This window comes from Dermochelys coriacea, chromosome 1 (assembly GCF_009764565.3).
Source record: "Dermochelys coriacea isolate rDerCor1 chromosome 1, rDerCor1.pri.v4, whole genome shotgun sequence".
NCBI classification, from domain to species: domain Eukaryota; kingdom Metazoa; phylum Chordata; order Testudines; family Dermochelyidae; genus Dermochelys; species Dermochelys coriacea.
The window spans coordinates 80707643-80731312 of record NC_050068.2 but is presented as its reverse complement, the minus strand read 5'-3'; the positions used below and the strand labels follow the sequence as shown (position 1 = coordinate 80731312).

The window sequence follows — 23670 nt, the reverse complement described above, 5'->3', positions numbered from 1 at the left end:
TAACATCTTCAGTCCACATGGCTGTAACTTGCAGCCTCAGAACGAATTTTACCAAAAAATAACAAAAGATTCTTTAAGATGGACGCTTTCCATCTTCTTCAGTGCATTGGTCACCCCAAAGTAACAAAAATATGAGGCTTATTGATAGAATTTGATACTTCATTATTCACAAATTAAGCAATAACCTCATGGGATTTAATTGTTTGCTTTAAAGTTTTAACATTGCTGTGATTCTGGATCTTGAAATGGGATTTCTTTGTTTTAAAGAGACTTTTTTCTGTTTTTTTCGCGTGAAAATAACTTTTTCTGGCTTGGTGAAATCTGTGTCCCTCTTTAGCAAATTCATATGTGAGGTGATTCTCTATTCATCCATTTGAGGGGGGGTTTCTTCCCCAGTTTGGTAACTTTTGTGGCCTATATTGATGATTGATCATCTGCATATTGCTGTGAATGGACATGACACTATACTTCGGAAGGTCAATGGCAAATGTAGATGGCCCTTCTCTGAAGTGGGCTTAAAATCTAGAAACATAGGTTTAAAGTTAATTTTATATTATTTATAGATATGTTAAACCCAATTGTAGGAGAGGGACATATTTCATGTTTAATTATGCTCAATGGCAGGGATACAAATTCAAGACTTTTTATGCCCCTAAATTCACAATAGTTAATGTCTGTAGGAGGTTTGCATAGGGATCAAGGGGAAAATACAGCATTAATGTAGTAACTAAACTTTTATTTACTATTTATTCAGTGTCTTATTTTCTAGGGCTGTCAATCGCAATTAACATAAACGATTAACTCAAAACAAATTAACTCAATTTAAAAAATTATTTGCGGTTAATCGCACTATTAATAATAGAATACCAATTGAAATTTATTATAAATATTTTTGAATGTTTTTCTACATTTTCAAATATATTGATTTCAGTTACAACACAGAGTACAAAGTGTACAGTGCTCACTTTATATTATCATTTTTATTACAAATATTTGCACTGTAAAAAAGATAAAAGAAGTAGTATTTTTCAAATCACCTCATACAAGTACTGTTGTGCGATCTCTTTATAGTGAACAGTGCAACTAAGAAATGTGGATTTTTTTTACATAACTGTACCCAAAAACAAAGCTATGTAAAACTTTAGAGCCTAAAAGTCCACTGAGTCCTACTTCTTGTTCAGCCAATCTCTAAGACAAACAAATTTGTTTACATTTATGGGAGATAATGTAATAAATGCCTGCTTCTGTTTTACAATGTCATCTGAAAGTGAGAACAGGTGTTTGCTTGGCACTCTTGTAGCCCGTGTTGCAAGGTATTTATGTGCTAGATATGCTAAACTTTTGTGTGCCCCTTCATGCTTTGGCCACCGTTCCAGAGGACTTGCTTCCATGTTGATGATGCTCATTAAAATAATTAAAATAATGCATTAATTAAATTTGTGAACTGCTTGGGAGAGAATTGTATGTCTCCTGCTCTGTGGTTTTACCTGCATTCTATCATGTATTTCGTGTTATGGCCATCTCGGATGATGACCCAATACTTGTTGATCAATTTAAGAACACTTTCACTTCTGATTTGACAAAATGCAAAAAAGGTACCAATGTGCGATTTCTAAAGATACAGCACTTGACCCAAGGTTTAAGAATCTGAAGTGCCTTCTAAAATCTGACAGGTTTCAGAGTAGCAGCCGTGTTAGTCTGTATTCGCAAAAAGAAAAGGAGTACTTGTGGCACCTTAGAGACTAACAAATTTATTTGAACATAAGCTTTCATGAGCTACAGCGTAGCGTTGTAGCTATGCTATGTACAAAAGCTTATGCTCAAATAAATTTGTTAGTCTCTAAGGTGCCACAAGTACTCCTTTTCTTTTTTCTAAAATCTGAGTGGGATGAGGTGTGGAACATGCTGTCAGAAATCGTAAAAGAGCAACACCGATGCAGAAACTACAGAACCTGAACCACCAAAAAAGAAAATCAACCTTCTGTTGATGGCATCTTACTCGATGATGAAAATGAATTTGCATCCGTCTGCATGCTTTGGGATCATTATCAAGCAGAACCCATCAGCATGAAAGCATGTCCTCTGGAATGGTGGCCAAAGCACGAAGGGGAGGAGGGTGTGGGTTTTTTTGTTTTGTTTTTGTTTTTTTTAAGTAAACAAATTACATGACTGAACATTGATAGTGTTAATGTTGAGACTGTTCGAAACAAGTACTGTAGAGAACTATAGGCTTTTTGACTTCCCAATATCATATAATATGTTATCTTCTACTGTGACATATTGCAGGTTGCTGTTGAAGTCTTTGGCCTAGTACAGCAGTTACTTCCCTCTGTAGCTGTTTTGAATCAGAAGTATGCCCCTCCTTCCTTTAACCCCAATCAGTCTACAGACAGCACCACAGGAAACCAACCTGAGCAAGGGCTCTCAGCTGGCACTACCTCTAATCACTATGCTGTCATAGAAAGTGAACACCCTTATAAACCAGCTTGTGTTACCCACTATAAGGTAAGGACCATTTCTGTGTCTGTATGCAATTTTTAATACATATCATAAATTCAAAATATGCATAGATTTTTAAGAACATCTCTCAAGTTGTTACCTAGTTTCTCTATGCTGTGAGTATACAGCATTTGGACTGTTTGATTTTATATATATGAATCTCATGCTATAATGAGTTATTTACTTGTTCTGAGGCAACTGATGCAAAGCTGTACGTAACCTGAATCTTTTAGTTAAATTCTCATTTTGTATACACATTTAAATAACGCAGTTTCCCGATGTTTTCACTGTTGTAACATACTTTCTGATTTATTTTCTGTTCAGCAGTGATGGTCTTTTTAGATGGTTTCTTTAACAATGTAAAGTTTTATTTCTTGTTATGAATCAAAATAAACAAAGGAAAGTTTAATATACGTCACATTTTCAAAGTTTAAAGGAACAAAGCTAGATAGATGTGTAGTGCTGTGCTTTGACTGAAGCACCTTCCTTGTGAGCTCCTGGCAAACTCCTGCCTATTCATGAACCTAACAGATAATACCCCACAAGTTTGTCCTCATAGGGAAAGATAGTCCAAATGCGTATCCCCAACATTCTTATTGAGTGCTAAAATGTACTCTTATGAAATCTGATATCAGAGCTTTGAGTCTAAGTATAGTTAGCTCTAGGCAAGGGGAGACCCCCGATACTGTAGCACCACCAGTTTGTTTTGATGGCCAGGATATCTGGCAATTAAAATTATTCATGAGGTCGCCTCGAATCTGACCACCATTTAGGATGCAAAATTCTCAAGAGGTTAAGTCCTTCCTGTAGTTTTCAATAAATCATATTTGTTTCTAGAGTTGATGCGTTTCATAGTGAAGTCAAAAGTATGAAGCAGAAGGTTGCAAGTACTAAATCAATACAAGCTGCAATTTATTCATATCTGCTGCTCTTGAAAATAGGGTGCTCTGTTTAGAGAGTAAGGCAGCTGATGCAGAAAACAGAAATAATCACCTGAGCTTTAAACTCTCTGGGCTTCCTAAAGGAGTTGAGTTTCTGACCCTGTAATATTTTCTTCATACAGGGAACCCCCGAAGTTCCAGACAACATACAAATAAATCTCTTAATTAGTCTGAGTTAAAATTAATATAAAAGGGTTCATTTAAGAAACTTGGCACACTGTCAGATATTTTTTGTCTCCGATGATCTCAATAACATTTTAGCATGCTCCTTCAAACATTGCCAATAGATGACTTATTAGGTTACATTTCAGGAAATGATATTGAAATTAAACTAACTTATTAGTAATTGTTATAATTAGGTTGATCGTAAATGGGGCTGTTGTAACATTAGAGATAACTCAACCAGTCATCATCTTTCCTCTCCAGTTAATTTGCATGCTTAATTCTGTTGATTGAAATGACTGTGATGAGGAATTCTGTACATATGTGTAAAGAGTTCCTTGGTAGAATACTAGGCCCTCAGCTCTCACTTGTCTTGACGTTCTGTAGCTACATGCTGAGATACTAAGGGTCTGATTCACCAGTATGCTTCAGTTATTTTGTACAGTTTTAGGAGAGCACAAAACAGCCAAAGCATACCACTGAATCAGTCCTTAAAAGTTAATACTCAAAAAGTTATCTAAGATTGATACTATATATGTTCAACTATGGTGGCATTCTCTTTGGGTCTCTTGTTTAGTGTTTATATATGAAACTGATAATTGAAAAATAAATCCTGGACAAAAAACATTTAAATTGGTGTTACTATTGACAGTGCCGATCAATAGTTTTAAGGGGAAAAAAAACATTCTGTGGATGTTGTAATTACCCAAAACAAACATTACAAACCCGAGAAATTTGGACTTTAAGGTTAAGATGAAAAGAAGTCCAAAGAACAAGGCATGGAGTTGCATAGGTAAGGCACTCACATGAAGTAAACTGTAGGTAAGGCCATCACATAAAGTAAAGATTAGCCTGATTTTTAAAGAGATTACTCTGAGACAAAAAACATTAAATCCATTAATCATAATTGTGTGGTTATTGCATGGTAAAGCAGGAATAAGTGGCATAGGGACTTATAATGGTGACAAGAAGCTTATGCTTGATTTGGTTGAGAATGGGGGAGCCATTAGAGCAATGCAAAAAGAAGGGGGAAATGGTCTGGAAAATGGGCAACTTAAGATGAATCTACAAAAAGAAAAGGAGTACTTGTGGTACCTTAGAGATAATGCATTTATTTGAGCATAAGCTTTCGTGAGCTACAACTCACTTCATCGGATGTATTCACAGCTCACGAACGTTTATGCTCAAATTTGTTAGTCTCTAAGGTGCCACAAGTACTCCTTTTTCTTTTCTTTTTTTTTCCGAATACAGACTAACATGGCTGCTACTCTAAAACCTAAGATGAATCTGTGTACAAAAGATTATTCTCATGCCTCCTTCTTTTGGATTTCTTTTCAAGGATGATTAGAATCTAATAAGGAGAACCAAAATTGCAGACTAGTTTCCCACAGTCCCCAGAAGTCAGTCATTTGCTTCAATTGTTTTAGATAAAAAAACCTGTTTTTCTTTGAGTACTTATCTACATGTGTGTCATTTCTGGTGCGCATGTGCCAGAGATTGGAATATGTTAGCCAGTGGTGTCCGTTGGGTCATGTCTGTTCCTATTGTGCCTTTTAGCACCCTCTCTCCCCCCAAGAACATAAAGGGAATGGCACAACCACCAGCTCTCATTTCCTTTTCACTGCCTGTGGCTGAGACATGGCGCTGACTTAGCAGTTTTTGGTCTCTTGTACTTCTGCTCCCACTTTTCCCAATTTATTTTAAACAGCTGTTCTTAGGATAGGATAGTTTTAATGTAGTTTAAGACAGTTGACAGGAATCTTATTGTGTCTTAATGTAGGATTTAGTTCAGGCAAGTTCTTTTCATTCAGCCAGTACCAGGAGTCAGCCTTAGAGATGGTCAAAAATCTCTTGGCTTTAAATATTGTTCATTGTATGAGGCAACTCTACTCCCAACCATAGACATTCTACATGCTTACTTTGCCCTGGGGAGGAGCACATTAAAGACAAATGTACTTTGTAATGTACTAGTAACGAACTGCTGAATCCAAGGAGGCAAGATTAAAAACTTATCTCCTGGATAAATCCGTGAGACCTGCCTCTGGTCCAGAGAGGCAGGATCCATCTGGTTTGGAGTAATCTTCAGTTAGAATGCTTCTGTTAAGTCCTCCGTCTTCCAGGACTCTCTCAGTCCTTGTGAGGCATTCTCTTGCGGCTTCCATGGCTGCTTCTTCCTCACATGTTGAGAGAGGTAAACCCCTGCTCAACTTCTTTAAGGAGCATACGAGTGGGTCTCCACTAAAAGTTTTTTGGGAGTACAAAAAAAAAAACGGGACAAATCTCTCTGTTTCTGCTAATAAGGGCACTTCAAGGCTGAGTCATAGTGCCCAAAAGGACTTAACTGTTGCTCACTGTCTTGGTACCACCCCAGGGCCTTCTCATAGTAGTAGGCTGCACTTACACTTCAGCACCAGTAGTTTTGGTATCAACTATATAGGCACTGTTGAATTTGGTACTGACCCTTTCAACTTTTGTTTTGGCACTGATGCAGTTGGTACTGATGTTTTTTTTTATATCAGAGATTTGACTCTGTCCTTTTGCTTTCTTTGTCCATATTGGGTTTATCTCCAGCACCATCTAAAAAGCTCCCAGCACAACGTAATTCTCAGGTCCCAATCAAGTCTGCTGCTCCATTTGGACATTGATGAGGCCTCATCTGGAGTACTGTGTCCAGTTTTGGGCCCCACACTAGAAGAAGGATGTGGAAAAATTGGAAAACGTCCAGCGGAGGGCAACAAAAATGATTAGGAGACTGGAACACATGACTTATGAGGAGATGCTGAGGGAACCAGGATTGTTTAGTCTGCGGAAGAGAAGAATGAAGGGAGATTTGATAGCTGCTTTCAACTACCTGAAAGGGGGTTCCAAAGAGGATGGATCTAGACTGTTCTCAGTGGTAGCAGATGACAGAACGAGGAGTAATGGTCTCAAGTTGCAGTGGGGGAGATTTAGGTTGGCTATTAGTAAAAAAAAAAAAAAAATTAAAAAAAAAAAAATATTTCACTAGGAGGGTGGTGAATGCATTACCTAGAGAGAGGTGGTAGAATCTCCTTCCTTTGAAATTTTTAAGGTCAGGCTTGACAAAGCCCTGGCTGGGATGATTTAGTTGAGGATTGTTCCTGCTTTGAGCAGGGGGTTGGACTAGATGACCTCCTGAGGTCCCTTCCAACCCTGATATTCTATGATTTAAGGGAGATCACTCATTTCTCTTTTCTGCTGTGGACATAAGTGGGGGTGGTTCCACCCTCCAACGGTCCCTTTTTTATGACCCATATATTTCAGACAGGTGTCCCAAGGATAGGGGTCAGGGTAGCTTAGAGAAGGACCCCCTGCCTGCTATATCCGCCTCTCACTCTTTATCCCTGTATATCCTCCTCCTGGCCTTACTGGGCATTGTGGTCTGTTTAGCACACTAGAAGACAGTAATCTACCTGAAGTATCACAAGTCACACCTCCATCCCTGCGGCAGCCACCTACGGCCATCAACAGCAATAAGTCTGCCCCATATGTTTTGTACAGATGTTTCAGGCCATTGGTGAATTACCTCATCATCAAACAAGATTGTTGAGATATAGGTATAATATGTCTTGCTTTCATACCTCAAAATCCAGCTCTCGATCTACATGATATATATTCCCATTCAGCAAGCACAAAGGAAATATCTCTGTTTTGTAGTTGGTAATTCACATTAGCAAAACAAAGTGTTCCATTTTGGAATATCAACATCTGTATAGCAGTAAGCGGCCCACCTCTGAATTAGCTAGCTCATGGAAAATCTCCTCAGCAGGTAACAATCAGTATATACTGTACCTGTTGTTGAGGTTGGGACTAAAAATAAACAAAGCAAATAACATCTAATTTCTACAAAGAAAATAGAATCTATTGTAGCTCTCAGACTCCTTTATGGTGGAGGTGTATCTGCCTCAAACCAGATTCAACAAGTGTCTACGATCACGCAGCCCCGGCAGACTCCTGAGATGACCCTGAGGACACATCTGCATTTGCTAGGCCATATAGCCTCATGGATGTTTGTGATTCCCTGTCCCAGCTTCATCCAAGTTGTTGTTCGAGGATAGCTGAAGTATTTTTATCATTTCAGTTTGCACAGCTTAGACATGCAGATCCAAACTGGCGGAAGGATACTCAGCAAGTATGTCAAGGTGTTTTTCTCCCTGCCATTTCCTGTAAAGTATACAGTGACCCATGCCGTGATGTTCAGATGGAGAGAGCATTTGAATGCCCTCACAATATAAGGTTGGCAGTCCAAAGAGGAGGCTTGTCTGCATAGCAACATCCTAGAGCTCAGAGCAGTATATCTGGCTTGTATGGCTTTTCTGACTCGCATCAAGGCCCAAAACATCCAAATAGTGATGGTCAATACCACTTCAATGTTCTATATCTACAAGCAAGGAGGTGCCAGATCTACTCCCTTATGCAGAGAAACTATTGTGCTGTGGAATTGGTGTATCCACCACTGGATAATCAGAAATTAATTTGACAGGTCTTCATGACATATTGGCAGATCATCTGAGCAGACACTTGTACAAAGAATCACTTCATACAGGACCTCAGGTGGTTGATAGACTGTCATCAAGTCAGTATTCAGGCATTGGGGCTTCCCATGCAGATTTGTTTACAATCAGAGGAAATAAGAAATGCAAGTTTCTGCTCTAGAAGAAGTTTGAGCCCTGGTTTGAAGGTGGATGCTTTTCTGATTCCATGGAATGACAGTCTCTATTATGCCTATCCTGTAATCCCATTAAGCCCTTATGATTTGAGGAAAACCAATCAGGATTCTGCGTTAGTCATTCTCCTAACTCCAGCCTGGCCAAGGCAGTATTCATTTCCAAATCTTCAGACTTTATCCAAATATCATGTCCTCTCTTGCCAGACTTGGTCAGTCAGAACAACTGAAGCACACTTCATCCAGATCTTACCCCTCTCTATCTCATGGCCTGGAAGCTCTCTCGTTAAAAGATATGGAGAAAACTTGCTGTATGGATATGCAGAATATCTTCATTCAGAGTAGAAAAGATCATAGTAGGTTTGTTTATTCTGCAAAATGGAAGTGCTTTTCTAGTGGTTAGCCTAGCCTAGCCTCTCCTCATCAAAGACAGAGATCCCTCATATTCTTGAATATTGACTATCTTAGAAAATATCTGGATTATTTATATATTCTCTGTGTGTGTTTGGCATCCATTTCTGCTCATCATCAACTAACTCAGGGTCATGTTTTTTTCTCATCATCCCGTGATCATATTTCTTTGAGGACTCCTTCAGGTATTTCCTACAATCCGAGGACCAGCTCTGTCCTAGGATCTTAGTATCATTCTTAGGTTCCAATGCAGAGCCTATTGAACAATTATGACCACACATTTGTTAGATCATCTTTCCCTGAAGATGGCTTTTCTTGTGACAATTGCCTTGTCATGAGTGGGTCAACTTCAAGACCTTATAGCTGGTCCTCCTTATCTGATCTTTCTCAGAGATAATTAAGGTGTGGTCTGTTTCTCTGAAACTCAAATTTTCATTTGGTCTAATACATTAATTTGCCTGTCTCTCCTCTCCCCCCCTCCACCAAAAGAAAAGTTGACCAAAAGGTGTAGCCAGCCTGCACCCTTTAGATGTTGTCCATGTTCTAGTACTTTATTTACCCAGAACAAAATCATCGAGATAAGTAACTTTCCTTTATCTTTCAATACTTGACCATTTTTAAATATTAAGTTTAAAGTAAGATACTTAAACTAAAATTAATTAGAAGTTGTACAATGATTTTTGTGTCTATTTTCTGACTAATATTTGTTTTAGGTGACTTTCCCAGAATGCGTCAGGTGGATGACAATAGAGTTCGATGCTCAGTGTGGCACTGCTCAATCAGAGGATGTCCTTCGCTTGCTAATTCCTGTCAGAATTCTCCAGAACTCAGGATTTGGACAAAAGCAGACTTCTGTTCATGAAAATCTTAATTCATGGATTGAACTAAAGAAATTTTCAGGCACATCTGGATGGCCTACTATGGTTTTAGTGTTGCCAGGTAAAAAGAGTTTATAAATTGCCTGTTTAAATAAAATGGAGGGTTTGGGAGTATAATTAACAAAAGTGAATTTAAATTACAATAATTTCCAGAGGAATAAACTTTACTTAGTCATCAAAAGTCTAATTTTGACTATCTTAAATAATGAGACTGAATTATCAAGTTTAGTTTTTAGAATATAAAGCTGAGGAGAAGCCAGGATTCAGAGTGGAAAGGTGGGCCAATTATAGCAATTGGTTGGATATCATGGAGTAATTATTTGCTTTCTTCTGTGTGGTATAGATATGTAGATTGCTCAAGTGTTTCTTCTACCAGTTATGTTTAAAGGCTAATTTTCATATTTATTTTTTGTGATACAAAAGTGGATGAAAAAGGAGGAATTCACATAGATTTATTTTATTTTATGTTAATTTCATTGTTTCCTGTTAGGAAATGAAGCACTCTTTTCACTGGAGACTGCATCAGACTATGTGAAAGATGAAAAGGCCTGTTTCTATGGGTTCAAGTGTTTTGCAATTGGATATGAATTTAGTCCAGGATCTGATGAGGTGAGAATAAGTGAAGCTACTAAAATTACACCAAATAAATGTGCTTCTCTAAAGGCAAATTATTTTATACAGCCCTTCCCTAGTCACATTTTTGCCAACATATTAGCAAAATGATATTTTAAAATGGTCTCAACATATCTTTTGAACTGTAGTTGTATGGAGATTCATTGTTTCATGCCTTTTTGTCCAGCTGCATGTGCATTATCCTACTGTACAAGGGTTCTCAAACTTTAACAGTTGGAACAGTCTATGGACATGTAAGGCACTATAAAATTCTATTATTCATTAAAAATATATATATATTATATATATATATATTCATTGAATCAAAACTACTCTATATCTCCTGTAAATCTATCCAAGACATATGCCCCGATTCCATTATGCTGAGATATTCAAAATCTAGGAATGCTCTATAATAATTATTAATCTGCAAGTACATTTTATTAGCATAAGTCATTGTAGGAACAGAGTCTTCTATTCTTTTTCCATCATTGGCCAGTACCAGACTCTTCAGAAGATAGTATACAAACCCCTAAAATAGAAAATAATGCAGTAAGTTGCTTATTGAGAGAAGTTTCTTTCAAATACTAGGTGTTGTCTGAGGTTATGAAGAATGAAGATTAATATTCCTTATAAACTTTTATCTTAGTATAATTACAGATGCTTTAAATCTCTGAAAAAAGAACAGGAGTACTTGTGGCACCTTAGAGACTAACAAATTTATTTGAGCATAAGCTTTCATGGGCTACAGCCCACTTCATCGGATGCATACAGTGGAAAATAGAGTAGAACGATTTTGTATACACAGAGAACATGAAACAGTGGGTGTTACCATACACACTATAACGAGAGTGATCAGTTAAGTGAGCTATTACCAGCAAGAGAGGAAAAAATACCCTTTTGTAGTGATAATCAAGATGGGCCATTTCCAGCAGTTGACAAGAACATGTGAGGAACAGTAAAACTGTTTGTAAAACTATTTCCCCATGTTTATTTTTCTCCTCTACTGTTCCTCAAACTTTCTTGTCAACTGGTGGAAATGGCCCATCTTGATTATTACTACAAATGTTTTTTTTCTTTCCTGCTGGTAATAGCTCACCTTAACTGATCACTCTCGTTATAGTGTGTATGGTAACACCCATTGTTTCATGTTCTCTATGTATGTAAAATCGTCCTACTCTATTTTCCACTGTATGCATCCAATGAAGTGGGCTGTAGCTAATTTCAGTTTGTTTATAACTTTACATATGCTACACACATTTCATCATGATATTATTGACCAGTGAATTATTCTTTTTCAGATGATACCTTACAAGGCATATTTTTGTACAAAGATGATTACAGTAGTATGAACAGTGTGAATACAGGGGTGCATTCTATCACAGTGATTCACTATACAGTGAATGTACACAGCCTTCAAAGGTCCATCCAATCTCAAGTACTCCAATAGCTTCATTGGTAGGAAAACAGGGGAAATATCTTCTGGGGAGGAGGAGAAATCTTCATTGCCCATCACAATCACCACTGTTGCCTCCAGTCTGGCCTGGGGTCCACAGTACCAAAACCTCTAAGTACATGATTGTTGAAACACCTTAGTCCAGATTCTCTATCAGCATGCTAGAGCTCAAAACAGTGCAGTGGGCCCTTAAAGCCTATTGCGGATCCCTGCAGAATTATATAATACAGTTGCTTACAGACAACACTATAGCCATGTGCTATATCAATAAACATGGAGGCGTGCATTTCCAGCTCTTATCTGTGGAAGCAATAAAACTATGGCTGTGCTTCATCTAAAGCTAAACCTCATTGCATTTCACCTTGTAGGGGTGATTAGATGGAGGTAGATTTGCTCAGCAGGCCATCTAATCAACAGAAGTAGTCCTTGAAATCAGTGGTGACAGTAGCACCATTTGACGAATGGGGCCATACAGTAATAGACATCTTTGTGCCCAACAAAACTACCAAATGACAAGTTTATCACAGAAGAGTATACAGGAACAAAAGCTCCCTCTTAGATGTGATGCTTCAGGACTCAATCCAACACTATTCTGTATGCCTTCTCTCCTATTTCCCTGATAACCAGGGTCATAAGGAATATCAGTTTGGATAGAGCAAACATTATATTAATAATCTCAATGTGACCTTGTTAGCACTGGTATCTTCAGCTGGCCAGAGAGCCACCATAATCACTGCCTCTCTGTCCAGAGGTCCTGTCTTAACCACAAGGGAGGATTCTGCCTAGAATCCAACCTAGAGATACTCACCTTACAATGTGGAGGATAGTCCACATTAGTCAGTTGGCCATTTCTGGTCTTGAACAGTTCAAATCATCCTTTTGTAATCCAGGAAAGTTGCCCCTCTGATGTATGATTGTAATATCTGCTCAACACAGTTCTGTTAAGAACAAGGACTTCTCTCCCCTACATTCTCTAGGTTCCTCCCATTAGGGAACCTCTGCTGTCATAGAACTTTAATTTTGTCCTGACAAAGCCGCTAGGTCCTACTTACGAGCGTTTTGCTCAAGTCTCTCTTGTGCACTTACTAAAATTTTCCTGTTACATCTATAATGGGAGTTTGAGAACTGCACACTATCAGTTATGCTGCCACTTCCCTATACCCGCATATCCTTCGACAGTCACGTAGCGCTCTGTTTCTACAACTGGAGTGCTTTAACACCAGGTGGGTGGGTATTAGACATCATCCAATCTGGCTATGCGATAGTTTACTTCCCTACTTCCTCCAAAAACTCCATCCCCATTCCTCTTCAGGGACCATTCTCATGAGGGGATTCTTAGGCAGGAAGTAGAGTCCCTTTTCCAATGAGGAGCAATAGAGTGGAAACCTCTCCAACACCAGGGGAAAGACTTTTACTTGATATACTTCCTAGTACCCCAAAAAAAAGTGTGTTAGAGACCCATTCTCTAGCTCTGCAATCTCAACCGCTTTATTTGGAAGCTGAAATTTCATATAATCACACTTGCTTCCATGATCCCACCCATGTAAAAAGACATTTCCATTTACAGCTCCCTCTATGACGGACACGTACATTCACGTGGACATTCATCCCCCCCACAATCAGTTTCTCAGTTTCATGGTGGGCCACTTCCAGTACAGAATGCTTCCATTTGGCTTTGCCACTGATCCCAAGCTCTTTACCTAGTCATCCTGGTAATAGCAACTCATTTCAGATAGAAAAGTCTGATTGTCATCCCTTATTTCACCAACTGGCTTCTTGTTGCCAGGACATTTCAAGAGGCCTGCATATCGACCTCATTAATACTTCAGCTCCTTTTCTCTCTAGAAGCCAGTGTGAACTTTGAAAAGTATATCCTCACTCTGATACAGACCATGGATTTCATGAAGTGTCTTTGGACTCGGTCACAGCAAGAGCTTCTCTACCAAGGGACAGGTTTCATGCCATGAACAACCTGATAGACCAGGTTGTTTGCAACCCTCAAGTGCCAGTCAGAACTTGTTTTCCTTCTGGGACATGTGGATTCATGCACTTGTTACCCCATTCGCCAGACTCTTCTTACATTGCCTAGAGGTGTGGCTCCAAACAGTGCATTCGCTGACCAAACACACCATGAATACCACAGTGACGCTTCCTTCCAAAGTAACGTAATCTCTCATGTAATGTAATGTAATCCCATCAACTATGTGTGGGCATTCCCTTACTATCCCCCCTTACTGGCAATACAATAATTACAGATGCCTCCCTGTTGAGCTGGGGGGGCCACACAGATGGACATGTAGCACAATGCACCTGGATGCCCTGAGAAACCAGGATGCACATCAGTCTTTTGGAATTTTGTGCAGTCTGATAGGCTTGCAATGCCTTTCTTCAGTTTAACCAGTTCCATCATGTCTTCATAATGTTAAACTGCATAACCAGCTTTTACATCAACAAGGAGGGGCAAGATCCATTCTCTTGTGTATAGAAGTAGTCACCTTATGTAATTTGTGCATTATGAATTGAATCACCCTGTCCTCATCTTACCTTCTGGGACCTTGTAATGTGTTGGCAGATACCCCCCATTAGGCATTTTGCTATTGATCATGAGTGGGAACTGCATGATTTGGTAGTGAACCATATCTTCTCTCAAAGGGGAACCCCATCTGGAATCTGTTTGCCTCCCAAATGAACAGGAAATGCAACATCTACTGTTATATGGGAGCTCTAGGTCTATGCTCTCAGGGCGATGCTATCCTTCTGACCTGGTCAGGAAACCTGAACTATGCCTTTCCTCCCTTACCATTCCTACCTCAAGTCCTATGGAAATTTCAACAGAACAGGGCACAGCAGGAGTCATCCTCCTCACCCCCACATGGCTCAAATAAATTTGGTTCCTAAATCTCTGTTTAGTGTCATCTCATCCTTCAATCAGTGTCCTGTCCTTTCCTGATCTCTTGACCCAGGAGAAATGCAGTATCAATCACCCCATCCGCGGAGCACTTCATCTCATTGCTTGGTTTTTGGATGGGCGTCAGACTTAAAACATTCCTGCTCTGAAGTACAAACCATCCTTAATAACAGCAGAAAGGACTTCACTAGAAAACATTATTCAACTGAGTGGAAGAGTTTTTCCATCTGCACGCAGCTGAAACACAAATCCCAAGTCAGTAAATATTCCCCTTACTTTGGACTATCTACATTCTGTCAAAATCATTGGGCTCTCCCTCAGTTCTATACAAGACCACCTGGCAGCAATTAGTGTGTACCAGTTACCATTAGATAATTACTCAATTTTGACTTGCCAGTTGCAGCTCCCAGCTGCATGGGGTAGCCCTCCAGAGCTCTGATCTGCAGGGAGGAGCACTCCTTGGAGCTCCCAGCCACCGTGTGATGGGGGAACCCCACAACTCAGAGCTGCCACTTGCAACGGAGTGGAGCCTGGCACTTTCAGCCACTGTGGGCAGCGGGGACTCCGGATCTTCAAGCCACCATAGGCACCTGGGGGACCCCCAAAGCCACAGCAGAAGTGGGTGCTGGATCCCCCCCTTCCTATTTTGTCAGGGGTTTTTTTTAAGTAAAACTCGGGGGCAGGTCAAAGGCTTCTGTGAATTTTTGTTTATTATCTGTAACCTGTCCTTGATTTTACTAAAAATAACTATGACAAAATCTTAACCTTAGTTATTAGCCACTTCTTCCCTGTCCTCAGTGTAAATTAGAGCATCTTTCATGCTGCTCTCATCCATAGCTGTTCATAGCTCAACACCTTTTCCCCTCAGGAATCTCCAATGCCAGGGATTCTGGAGTGTTGCACAGATCTGCGGAGCTGATAGTTTACAACCTGGGAACTTAGTCAAGCTGGACAGAGCACAAAGTAGATCTGGCTGTATTTTTCAGAGGGGTCAATGTATTCATCTCTTTTTAGTTTTTTCTCTTTTCTCTCATAGGGCAAGATTCTGTTATCCTTGATCACATTTAATAGAAACTTACTCAACAAGCAATCCCATTGAAGTTCATGGGAATACTCAGAATATGGTGCTATTCAGTGCAAATAAGGGTATCAACAAGTAGTCACTACAGAATTTCTTAGATATAATTGGAACCATTATATTCTATTTGCATAAAACGCCAAGATTTTTGAAAATCAAACTGTTTTGTACTGTTCATGATGCAAAAGACAGACCTCCTATTTGTGCAGAACAGAATGGCGGTATAACCTAATTTTTAAAAAAATCTACAAAGCAGAAGGGTATCCTTGCCATTTAGACATTAAACACAAATTATTTTAGTGTCAAGACTAGTACATGGACAGAAAGAGAATATGATACTGTGAAGCAGCAATTGGGTGGCCAGTCCACATGTATACTCAACATTTCAGAATCTGTAATCGGTATCCACTTAGGCTCAATTGCATAAAGACTAAATCCAAGACGCACACTCTAGTTACAGATTAGTTAGCCTGAATCTATGGAAGGTGAGACATAATCAAGATTTCAGATTGGAGGGCTCTTTGGGCAGAGAGATTTAGGTCTTCCTTTGTATATTGTCTATCTCTGAAGGAAATCACTACCCTAGAACCTCCTCTAGTTAGCTGTTCCCACTAATTTGTTTCTTTTTCCTGCATGTGGAATGAATAACTTCCTGAGTGCAAGTTTAGAACCCATGCACCCAATTTTCAGAAGTGCTGAGCCAACCCACAGCACACTCTAACTTAAAGTAGCATTGCACTCAGCACTTACAAAAATCAGACCCTTTGAACACAATGGAAGAGAGACTGCACTCTTAGGTTTAAAACATGAGCTCAGACCCTTGTGTTCCACCGATAGAGAAATGGAGAAACTGGAATGGAGCACAATAGTCTCCTGTCCTCTGACTGGGGAAGAACAACATTCCCCTTCCTACCGTAGAAGAGGAGCAGCTGGGGGGGAAAGGGAGCCTAGTATCTGGAGCAGAGCAGAAGGAGGTTGAGAGGCCACACTCTGTTCCTCCACTGGAAGAAGGGGATCATTCCACATACAAGGACTAGCAAGGGGGAAGAAGGGTTCTCATTTCCCACCCACCCGCAGAACAACAACATCAATGGGGAGAAGAACCCCAGAGCTTTTTACCCTCCCTGAGGGCCAATATACAGGGAAGAGGCTGTAAGGGGCTTCTCCTGAGGACTAGCAGCTGGGTGGAAGGAGAATCTGGAGTCCCTTCAGACAGAGGCAGTAGGGTAAGAAAGGGGGAAGCCCTTTGAGTAATGATACAGTAACTCCTCACTTAAGTCATCCCAGTTAATATTGTAGCTTTGCTGATCCATTAGAGAACATGCTCATTTAAAGTTGCGCAATGCTCCTTTATAACATTGTTTGACAGCCGCCTGCTTTGTCCACTGCTTGCAGAAAGAGCACCCCTTTGGAGCTAGCTGGGGGGAGGGGCTTGGAACCAGGATGGACCAGCAGCCCCCCTATCAGCTCCCCGCTCCCCTAAGTTCCCTGTGCAGCAGCTGCCCTGCAGGCCATCAGTTGTCCGGTAATTCAGCTGTCCCTCCCCCACTGCCATGTGCTGCTCCTACTTCTGCCTTGGAGCTGCTCCCGGGAGCCTCCTGCTTGCTGTGCAGAGGGAGAGGAGAGGGGGGCTAATGTCAGGGTGTACCCCTCCCCCCCGCTCCTGCCCCCCGCTTACCCCATCTTCATAGAGCAGCGGGGGGACGCCAACAGGGCTCAAGACAGAGGATGCTCGATGGCAGCTGCTGCTGTCTCAGCTTGCTGATCTACTTAAAAAGGCAATGTACTTAGTGGGGTCAGCATATAAAGGGGCAATGCACGTGTCTCCCTCACACGCATGGTATAGGTGTATGTGTCTGTTTCTCTCTTCCATGCTGCTTCCCCTTCCTTCATTCGTGCTACTTTGTAGAGTGTGAGGCTACATGAACAAGAATGTGTTAACCCTTGAGGACTCAACCGAGTGCTAGTTCATCATTTAGCAGTAAGGGATTCCCTGGGAAATATCTCACCCTCTGACTTCACCACCTCAAGCTTCACAATCATCACTGCTGAGTACAGTATTAAATTGGTTGTTTAAAACTTATACTGTGTGTGTATGTATAATATATATATATATATATAAATTTTTTTTTCTGTGTACATGAATTTTTTTTCACCAGACAAAAGACTATTTTATATATAGATATAGATAGTCTTTTGTCTGGTGAAATTTTTTTTCCTGGAACCTAACCCCCCCCTATTTTCATTAATTCTTATGGGGAAATTGGATTCGCTTAACATCATTTCACTTAAAATCACATTTTTCAGGAACATAACTACACCTCTAATTTGCATACATGAGCACATCTTAGAGGGAACATAGCTTTAAGGTATTAATGCATGTATCTACAGTTGGTTTATCTAGTAGTATGTTTCCAAGTTCCTTGTCTTTTAAGTGAATGCTACAGACTAAAGAAAACAGTTATCTTCTGGTAAGCATGATTCTGCTGAGTTTAAAAGCCTAGCAGCCACCTACATTTAATAAATCCTGTTAATCAGAGAAATAATTTTCAATCTTTTTTTCTACTGTGATTCCATGTTACAACAAAAAAGGATCAGGACCCTCCTCCCATAAAGCAAGGAAGGTGATTGTAACTCCATGAAACCTGTTTGTGACCCTAAGGATGAGCACCCCTGAACTAGAGCACAAATATTTTTGTCTCTCACAATCTTCAGTAGTTTGTGGGCATTCTGTTGATATAACTATTCAGCTTTTCTTTTCTGAAATTGTACCTATGGCTTTAAATTTTTCTCTTATTTTTGAAGGGTATTATACAGCTTGAGAAAGAATTGGCCAATCTAGGAGGAGCATGTGCAGCTGCTTTGATGAAAAAAGATCTGGCACTTCCCATTGGTAAGTCTCTCTCTTAAGGAACATAATTTTTTCCTTGGTAATTGATTTATATTATATGTTGTGAATTACTAATATTCTATGAGTTTTAAGTTTGCTTCCAGTTGAAGATAAAATTTGTTTTCACTTTGACTAAAAATTAATTAACACAGATAAATAATGCTGTTTTGCCACCCATTCTACTCCCTTCTTATGTATAGGGAGGAGAGAAATCTAGTATTTAAATCTGAACCAGCTCACCCCATCTACAGGTAGAGTGCCAGTGTATGAGCTATGTTCTCCAGTTTCTTAATGGTACTTCACAAATGTTTAAGTATCTTACTATTTGTTTTTCTTATCACTGTTCTTTCTTAGCACACTCCACATCAATCATTAAGGAACAGTAACTGTGGTGCTGACTTGTAAACTGTGCAATTTGTTTAAAATTACGTGGTCATGAATATCTGTAGATCTTGGAGCCTAAAATAATAATTCTCCAAATTTTAAAATTATCAAAAGTATTACATTACTTCATAAGCAGACACAGTACACACAAGTTTTCAATAATACAAACACAATTTAAAATGTACCACAAGTGACAAAAATGAGATTCAGCAAAAGTGACTGGAGCAGAATATTGTGACTGAAGTAGAACTAAAAAGAGAGAGATCCTAATTCTGACCTCTCACTACTTTTATCCTGGTGCAGCTCCATTGTCTTTAATGGAGTTATTCTTGTTTACAGAAGGCTCACAGTTTCTTATAAGGTGTCTCTATGACTATTTAAATTCATTGCTAGATTCAGGTTAGTGATTAGCTTGTTAGGTTAAATGCAATCAAAACCATTAAGTATTCGCATATTGCAAATGAGAGTGCTTAATAGAAAGGGCATGTTAATGAGCAAGGCGACATTGATCAGTGTGCAGTTGCAAGCACAAAAACAATAGATTTTTTTTTTAAATTGGGTATTTTCTTGTGCTCTTGAGCATGCAGATCTTACTTTCAATCACAATAGGCATTTCTCGTAAATATTCATTTTGCTCTCAAGAATGTTAGGCAATTCTGTAATATTGATTAGAATCCCTCTTCCCTCCACCCTTGGATTAGAGGTAGTTAAAACTTACTTCCATTGATGACACCTGCTTACAAACTGCTCCCTTTATTCTTCCATGCAAGAGAGAAAAACAAAAACTAAAATACTCCCAACTTCAATTTCCTGGCTTTTCTAACCGTGAATTATCTCCAAAGACAGTTTTTTGACTACAATGCAATTCCCTCCTTGCTAAAGGGGATAGTTGTTAGACTTTGTATAGTCTTATTTTAATACTTTGTATAGTATACCACAGTGCTGTGACCTTCCCTGTTTGCTACTGGGTAGCAGTTTGTTCAAGACCCGAGGAGCACGGCCTAAGGGAAAACAGTGTCTCTGCCCTTCCTGGAGCACTCCTCTTCCAGCAGGCTTTAGGCTCACCTCATGTACTTGAGGACTTCAGAATCCCACAATAAAGGCAAATGTTTGAGACAAGGCAAGGAAAGGGAATGGCTAGTTCTTCCTACTCACTTTCTCAGCATCTCCCACTATTCTGATATGAATGGGCTGTTCCCCTCCTGTCTACAGTTTCTAGAGGCAGTTCAAAGCTGTATCACAGCCTGTGCTAGCCAACCCCCTTCTTCTCTTCAGAGATCTTGTGCCTCTGACAGCCTTTAATTTTATTCATTTATGGGGGCAGTAGTGAGCAGCCTTTAGTTCTCCTTCTCCTGGATTGGGTATTGAGCAGTGAAGTAGTCTCAGCCAGCATTCTGGTGCTTCCCAGCCATGCTTCTCTGCCCCCATTCGTGCATAGCAGAGCTGTTGCGCAAACACCAAACTAAATTCAAGTGGTGCTCTGTCTGTGAAGCAACTTTACAGGCTCTTAGGAGAGTAAATTGTGTTCTCAGCCAGTGAGCCCTGGCCCTACTAAGGTCAGGGCTCTGAGTAGGACAGGCGTGTTGTGTCCCCTTACCCCAAGAAGCCATGACTCTAGTACAGAAAAGCCCAATCGGAAGATGCAGAGCAGAATGGGGAGAGACTCTAAAGTAAGAGGAGGACTTCATCTAGCCAGTACAGGGGGTAGATCCTGGGGAAGAACAGGAATGGAAAGAAAAAAACTCTTAAGGGGCTCCAGCTCCCCCGAAGACCTAAAATGGGTCCTAAGTTCCCTGGAAAGAGAATCTGGACTCATATTCAGCTCCCCTTCTTCCCAACTCAAATCAAGGAACTCCACCTCAGCTGCACAGGCCCTGTGGGCCCTGAGTGAGAAGGACACTGAGTAAGAGAGATTCAGAGGGCTCAGGGCACTGCATAAAGCAAACCACAAAGGCCATGCCCTGTCCACAGCTGGGTGGCAATGCTTGCAAAGCTAAACTCTTTAAAAATAAAATAAAGGTGGAGTGAGGGGGACTAAAGAAAAGATATAAATGACCTAAGAGGTATTCATCCTCTTACTCAGACATCTCCTCCTCTACTGCGGAAAGGGAGCTGTCATTCAGGCCCTGATCAGGATGTGAAGAAACTGCAACCAAGTTTTTTTTTCTTTTTTCCTCCTGCTATGTTTGAAATCGTGCAAAAAGGTTGCATCCATATTCCATGTCCAACTTGAGCAAGTGCTAGATGACAAGCTTTTTAAATCCCCACCTGGGACAGCAATCCTGATTCACCCATCCTCGTAGGATGTGATCAGAGAGTTATAAGAAATCCCTATAAGGGTAGGTGCATAAGCAGGCATGCATTTAGATATTGCAAGCTGCAAGAGCCAAAAAGTGCTGTTACGGATATACCAAAGATAAGTGCTGCAATAGCATCTCTAGCAAAAGATATGATAAACCTGCTTGAATGGGATGTCTTTCCCAAAGATCCAGCTGACAGAAAGGTGAAAGCTCAGCAGCTGGATGTCACATATGGCTTCGCCCCTAGAAGGTTGATGCTCATTCCAAATAGATTATTTGCTCATCTAAATTCACAGGCTCTCTCTTCTGCTGGGAACGAAACTAGAAAAAATAATGGCAGAAAGTGCTGCCAAACTGAAATGGACCCTCTCCGCCATGTTCTAAGGACAGACAAAAACACTGCTTTTGTCTATCCTTCTCACAAAAGTGCCAGAGGAAAGACAACAGTTATATGAGGAGAAAACCCTGGAAATGAAGTCAGGGTGGAAAATCCAGAGATGGAACCACCACCTCTGAGTCCACTAAGACAACAAATAAATGTGCCTCTATTGAGACCTGAATCTGGAAGCAGAATTTTCCATTTCTCAGAAGAATGGTCTTGATCAATGACAGACAAGCAGGTGAAAGAGGTAGAGAGTCACAGATACTCATTCAAGCTAAAGGCCCCACTCCATCCCATCCTCAATCCTCTATCTTGAAGTGACTCCATCAAATATGAGCTGGTGTTAAATGAAATTTCACATCTCCTGGATATAAAAGCAATAAAAAGAGTTCCTACAAAAGAAAGATTAAGACCATACTCCATTTTCTTCCTTGTCCAGAAGCGTACATGGGGGGGAGGGGAAGTTAGACCCATTCTGGATCTCAGGCGGGTCAACAAATGGATGAAGAAAATAAGATTCTCGATGGAGACTGTAGCTTCAGTGAGAGCATTCCTGTCTCAAGGGGACTTCCTTGCTTATGTGGAGCTAGCAGACACATATCTCCACATTCCCATATGACCATTCCGCCACAGATTGCCAAGACTTACTTACAGCATGGCTCGTCACCAGTATCAAGCACTTCCTTTTATTGGGCCCAAGATGCTGGTGGTAATAATAGACTCAGATCTCAGTGCACTCATCTTTATCCATTCCTAGATGACTTCTTGGTCAGAGCTTTGACCAAAACATCAGCAAGGAATGCCACAATCCAAACACTGGATTTACTTCAAGCACATGGATTTATGATAAACACTAAGAAGAGCTCCTTGATTCTCTCCACAAAAGTAGTTCACCTGGGAGTGGAAATATACTTCCATGGCAAAGATCTAGCCATCACTGGACAGATTCCACAGTATCCAGAATCTGACTGATATCCATGTTTGTAAAGTGTGCAATTCTGACCATAGTTCAGTGTCTACAGCTACTAGTCCTTCCGGTTTCATGAATAGGAATCATTCATGGGCAGGGTCCCATATCAGGTGCCTCAAGGGCAGGGTCCAATATCAGGTGCCTCCAGTCCTTTCTCTTGGAAGTTTGGAACCATTGGAGGATCAGGTATTGGTGCTGGAGTTCAGGTGCTGAACTCTCTCACATTTGTCCTCAGGGGGGTCTTCCCATATGCCTTACAGATCGATAGGAACTCACAACTGATGCCAACCTGATAGGATGGGGAGCACATTTGGAGCACAGGACAGTGCAAGGCACTGGGGAAGGAACCAGAACATCAGCCTGTTAGAGCTCTCCGCGGAGGTTCCAGAACTACCTACAGGGCAAGCATGTTCTGGTCCAGCTGGACTATGTGACCACTGTGGCTTACATCAACCACCAAGGGGGATCCAGGAGCATTACTGGAGACAAGAAGTGAATGGAGATCATGAAATGGGTAGTGAATACTCTATCTTCCATAAGAACAATACACATAGAAGAGCTGAAACAAAAGGCAGATTCGTTCAGCAGATGCACAGTCAATGATTGAGAATGCTGCCTAGACTGTGAAGTTTTCATTCTGATTTTGCAGAAGTTTGATCTGGCATCGACCTATTTGCCAGTTGTAAGAACAGAAAGCAGCTGAAGTACTTCCTCGGGTAAGCAGACTCCAAATCTGGGGATGGAGGCTCTTTTGCACAGATTCCCATAAGGCCGGCTGTATGCATTTTTGCCCTTTCTACTTCTAGGAAATGTGATCCAGAAGACAAGGGGAGAAAAAGCAAAAGTGATAGTGGTAGCTCTGCAGTGGCCAAGGAGACCATGGTTCCCTGGTCTGATAGAACTGCAACTGGAATCACCACTGCAGCAACCAGTGAGACCAAGCATTCTTTTATCAAGGCCCACTCCTCTATCCAGAGCCTGACTGTCTACATCTGGTCACCTGTCTATTGAGAGGGATATATTAGTCATGCAAGGACTGTGCTCCAAGGTGATTGGAACACTACTTTCCTCCAGGAGAACTTCAGTACTAAAGGCCTACTTTGTTATTGGACTAT

General features: G+C 40.5%; 1 protein-coding gene across 26 annotated transcripts in view; it reads left to right on the top strand.

Annotated features, from left to right (window-relative positions):
- MYCBP2 (MYC binding protein 2) overlaps positions 1 to 23670 on the top strand; it is a 444438-nt gene that overhangs the window by 254703 nt on the left and 166065 nt on the right. For all 26 annotated transcript variants that reach the window (XM_038370114.2, XM_043504638.1, XM_043504632.1 and 23 more), the window contains 4 exons: positions 2287 to 2505; positions 9411 to 9636; positions 10066 to 10184; positions 18435 to 18522. In XM_038370114.2, the coding sequence (XP_038226042.1) occupies positions 2287 to 2505; positions 9411 to 9636; positions 10066 to 10184; positions 18435 to 18522 (652 nt within the window). The remainder of the gene's footprint in view (positions 1 to 2286; positions 2506 to 9410; positions 9637 to 10065; positions 10185 to 18434; positions 18523 to 23670) is intronic.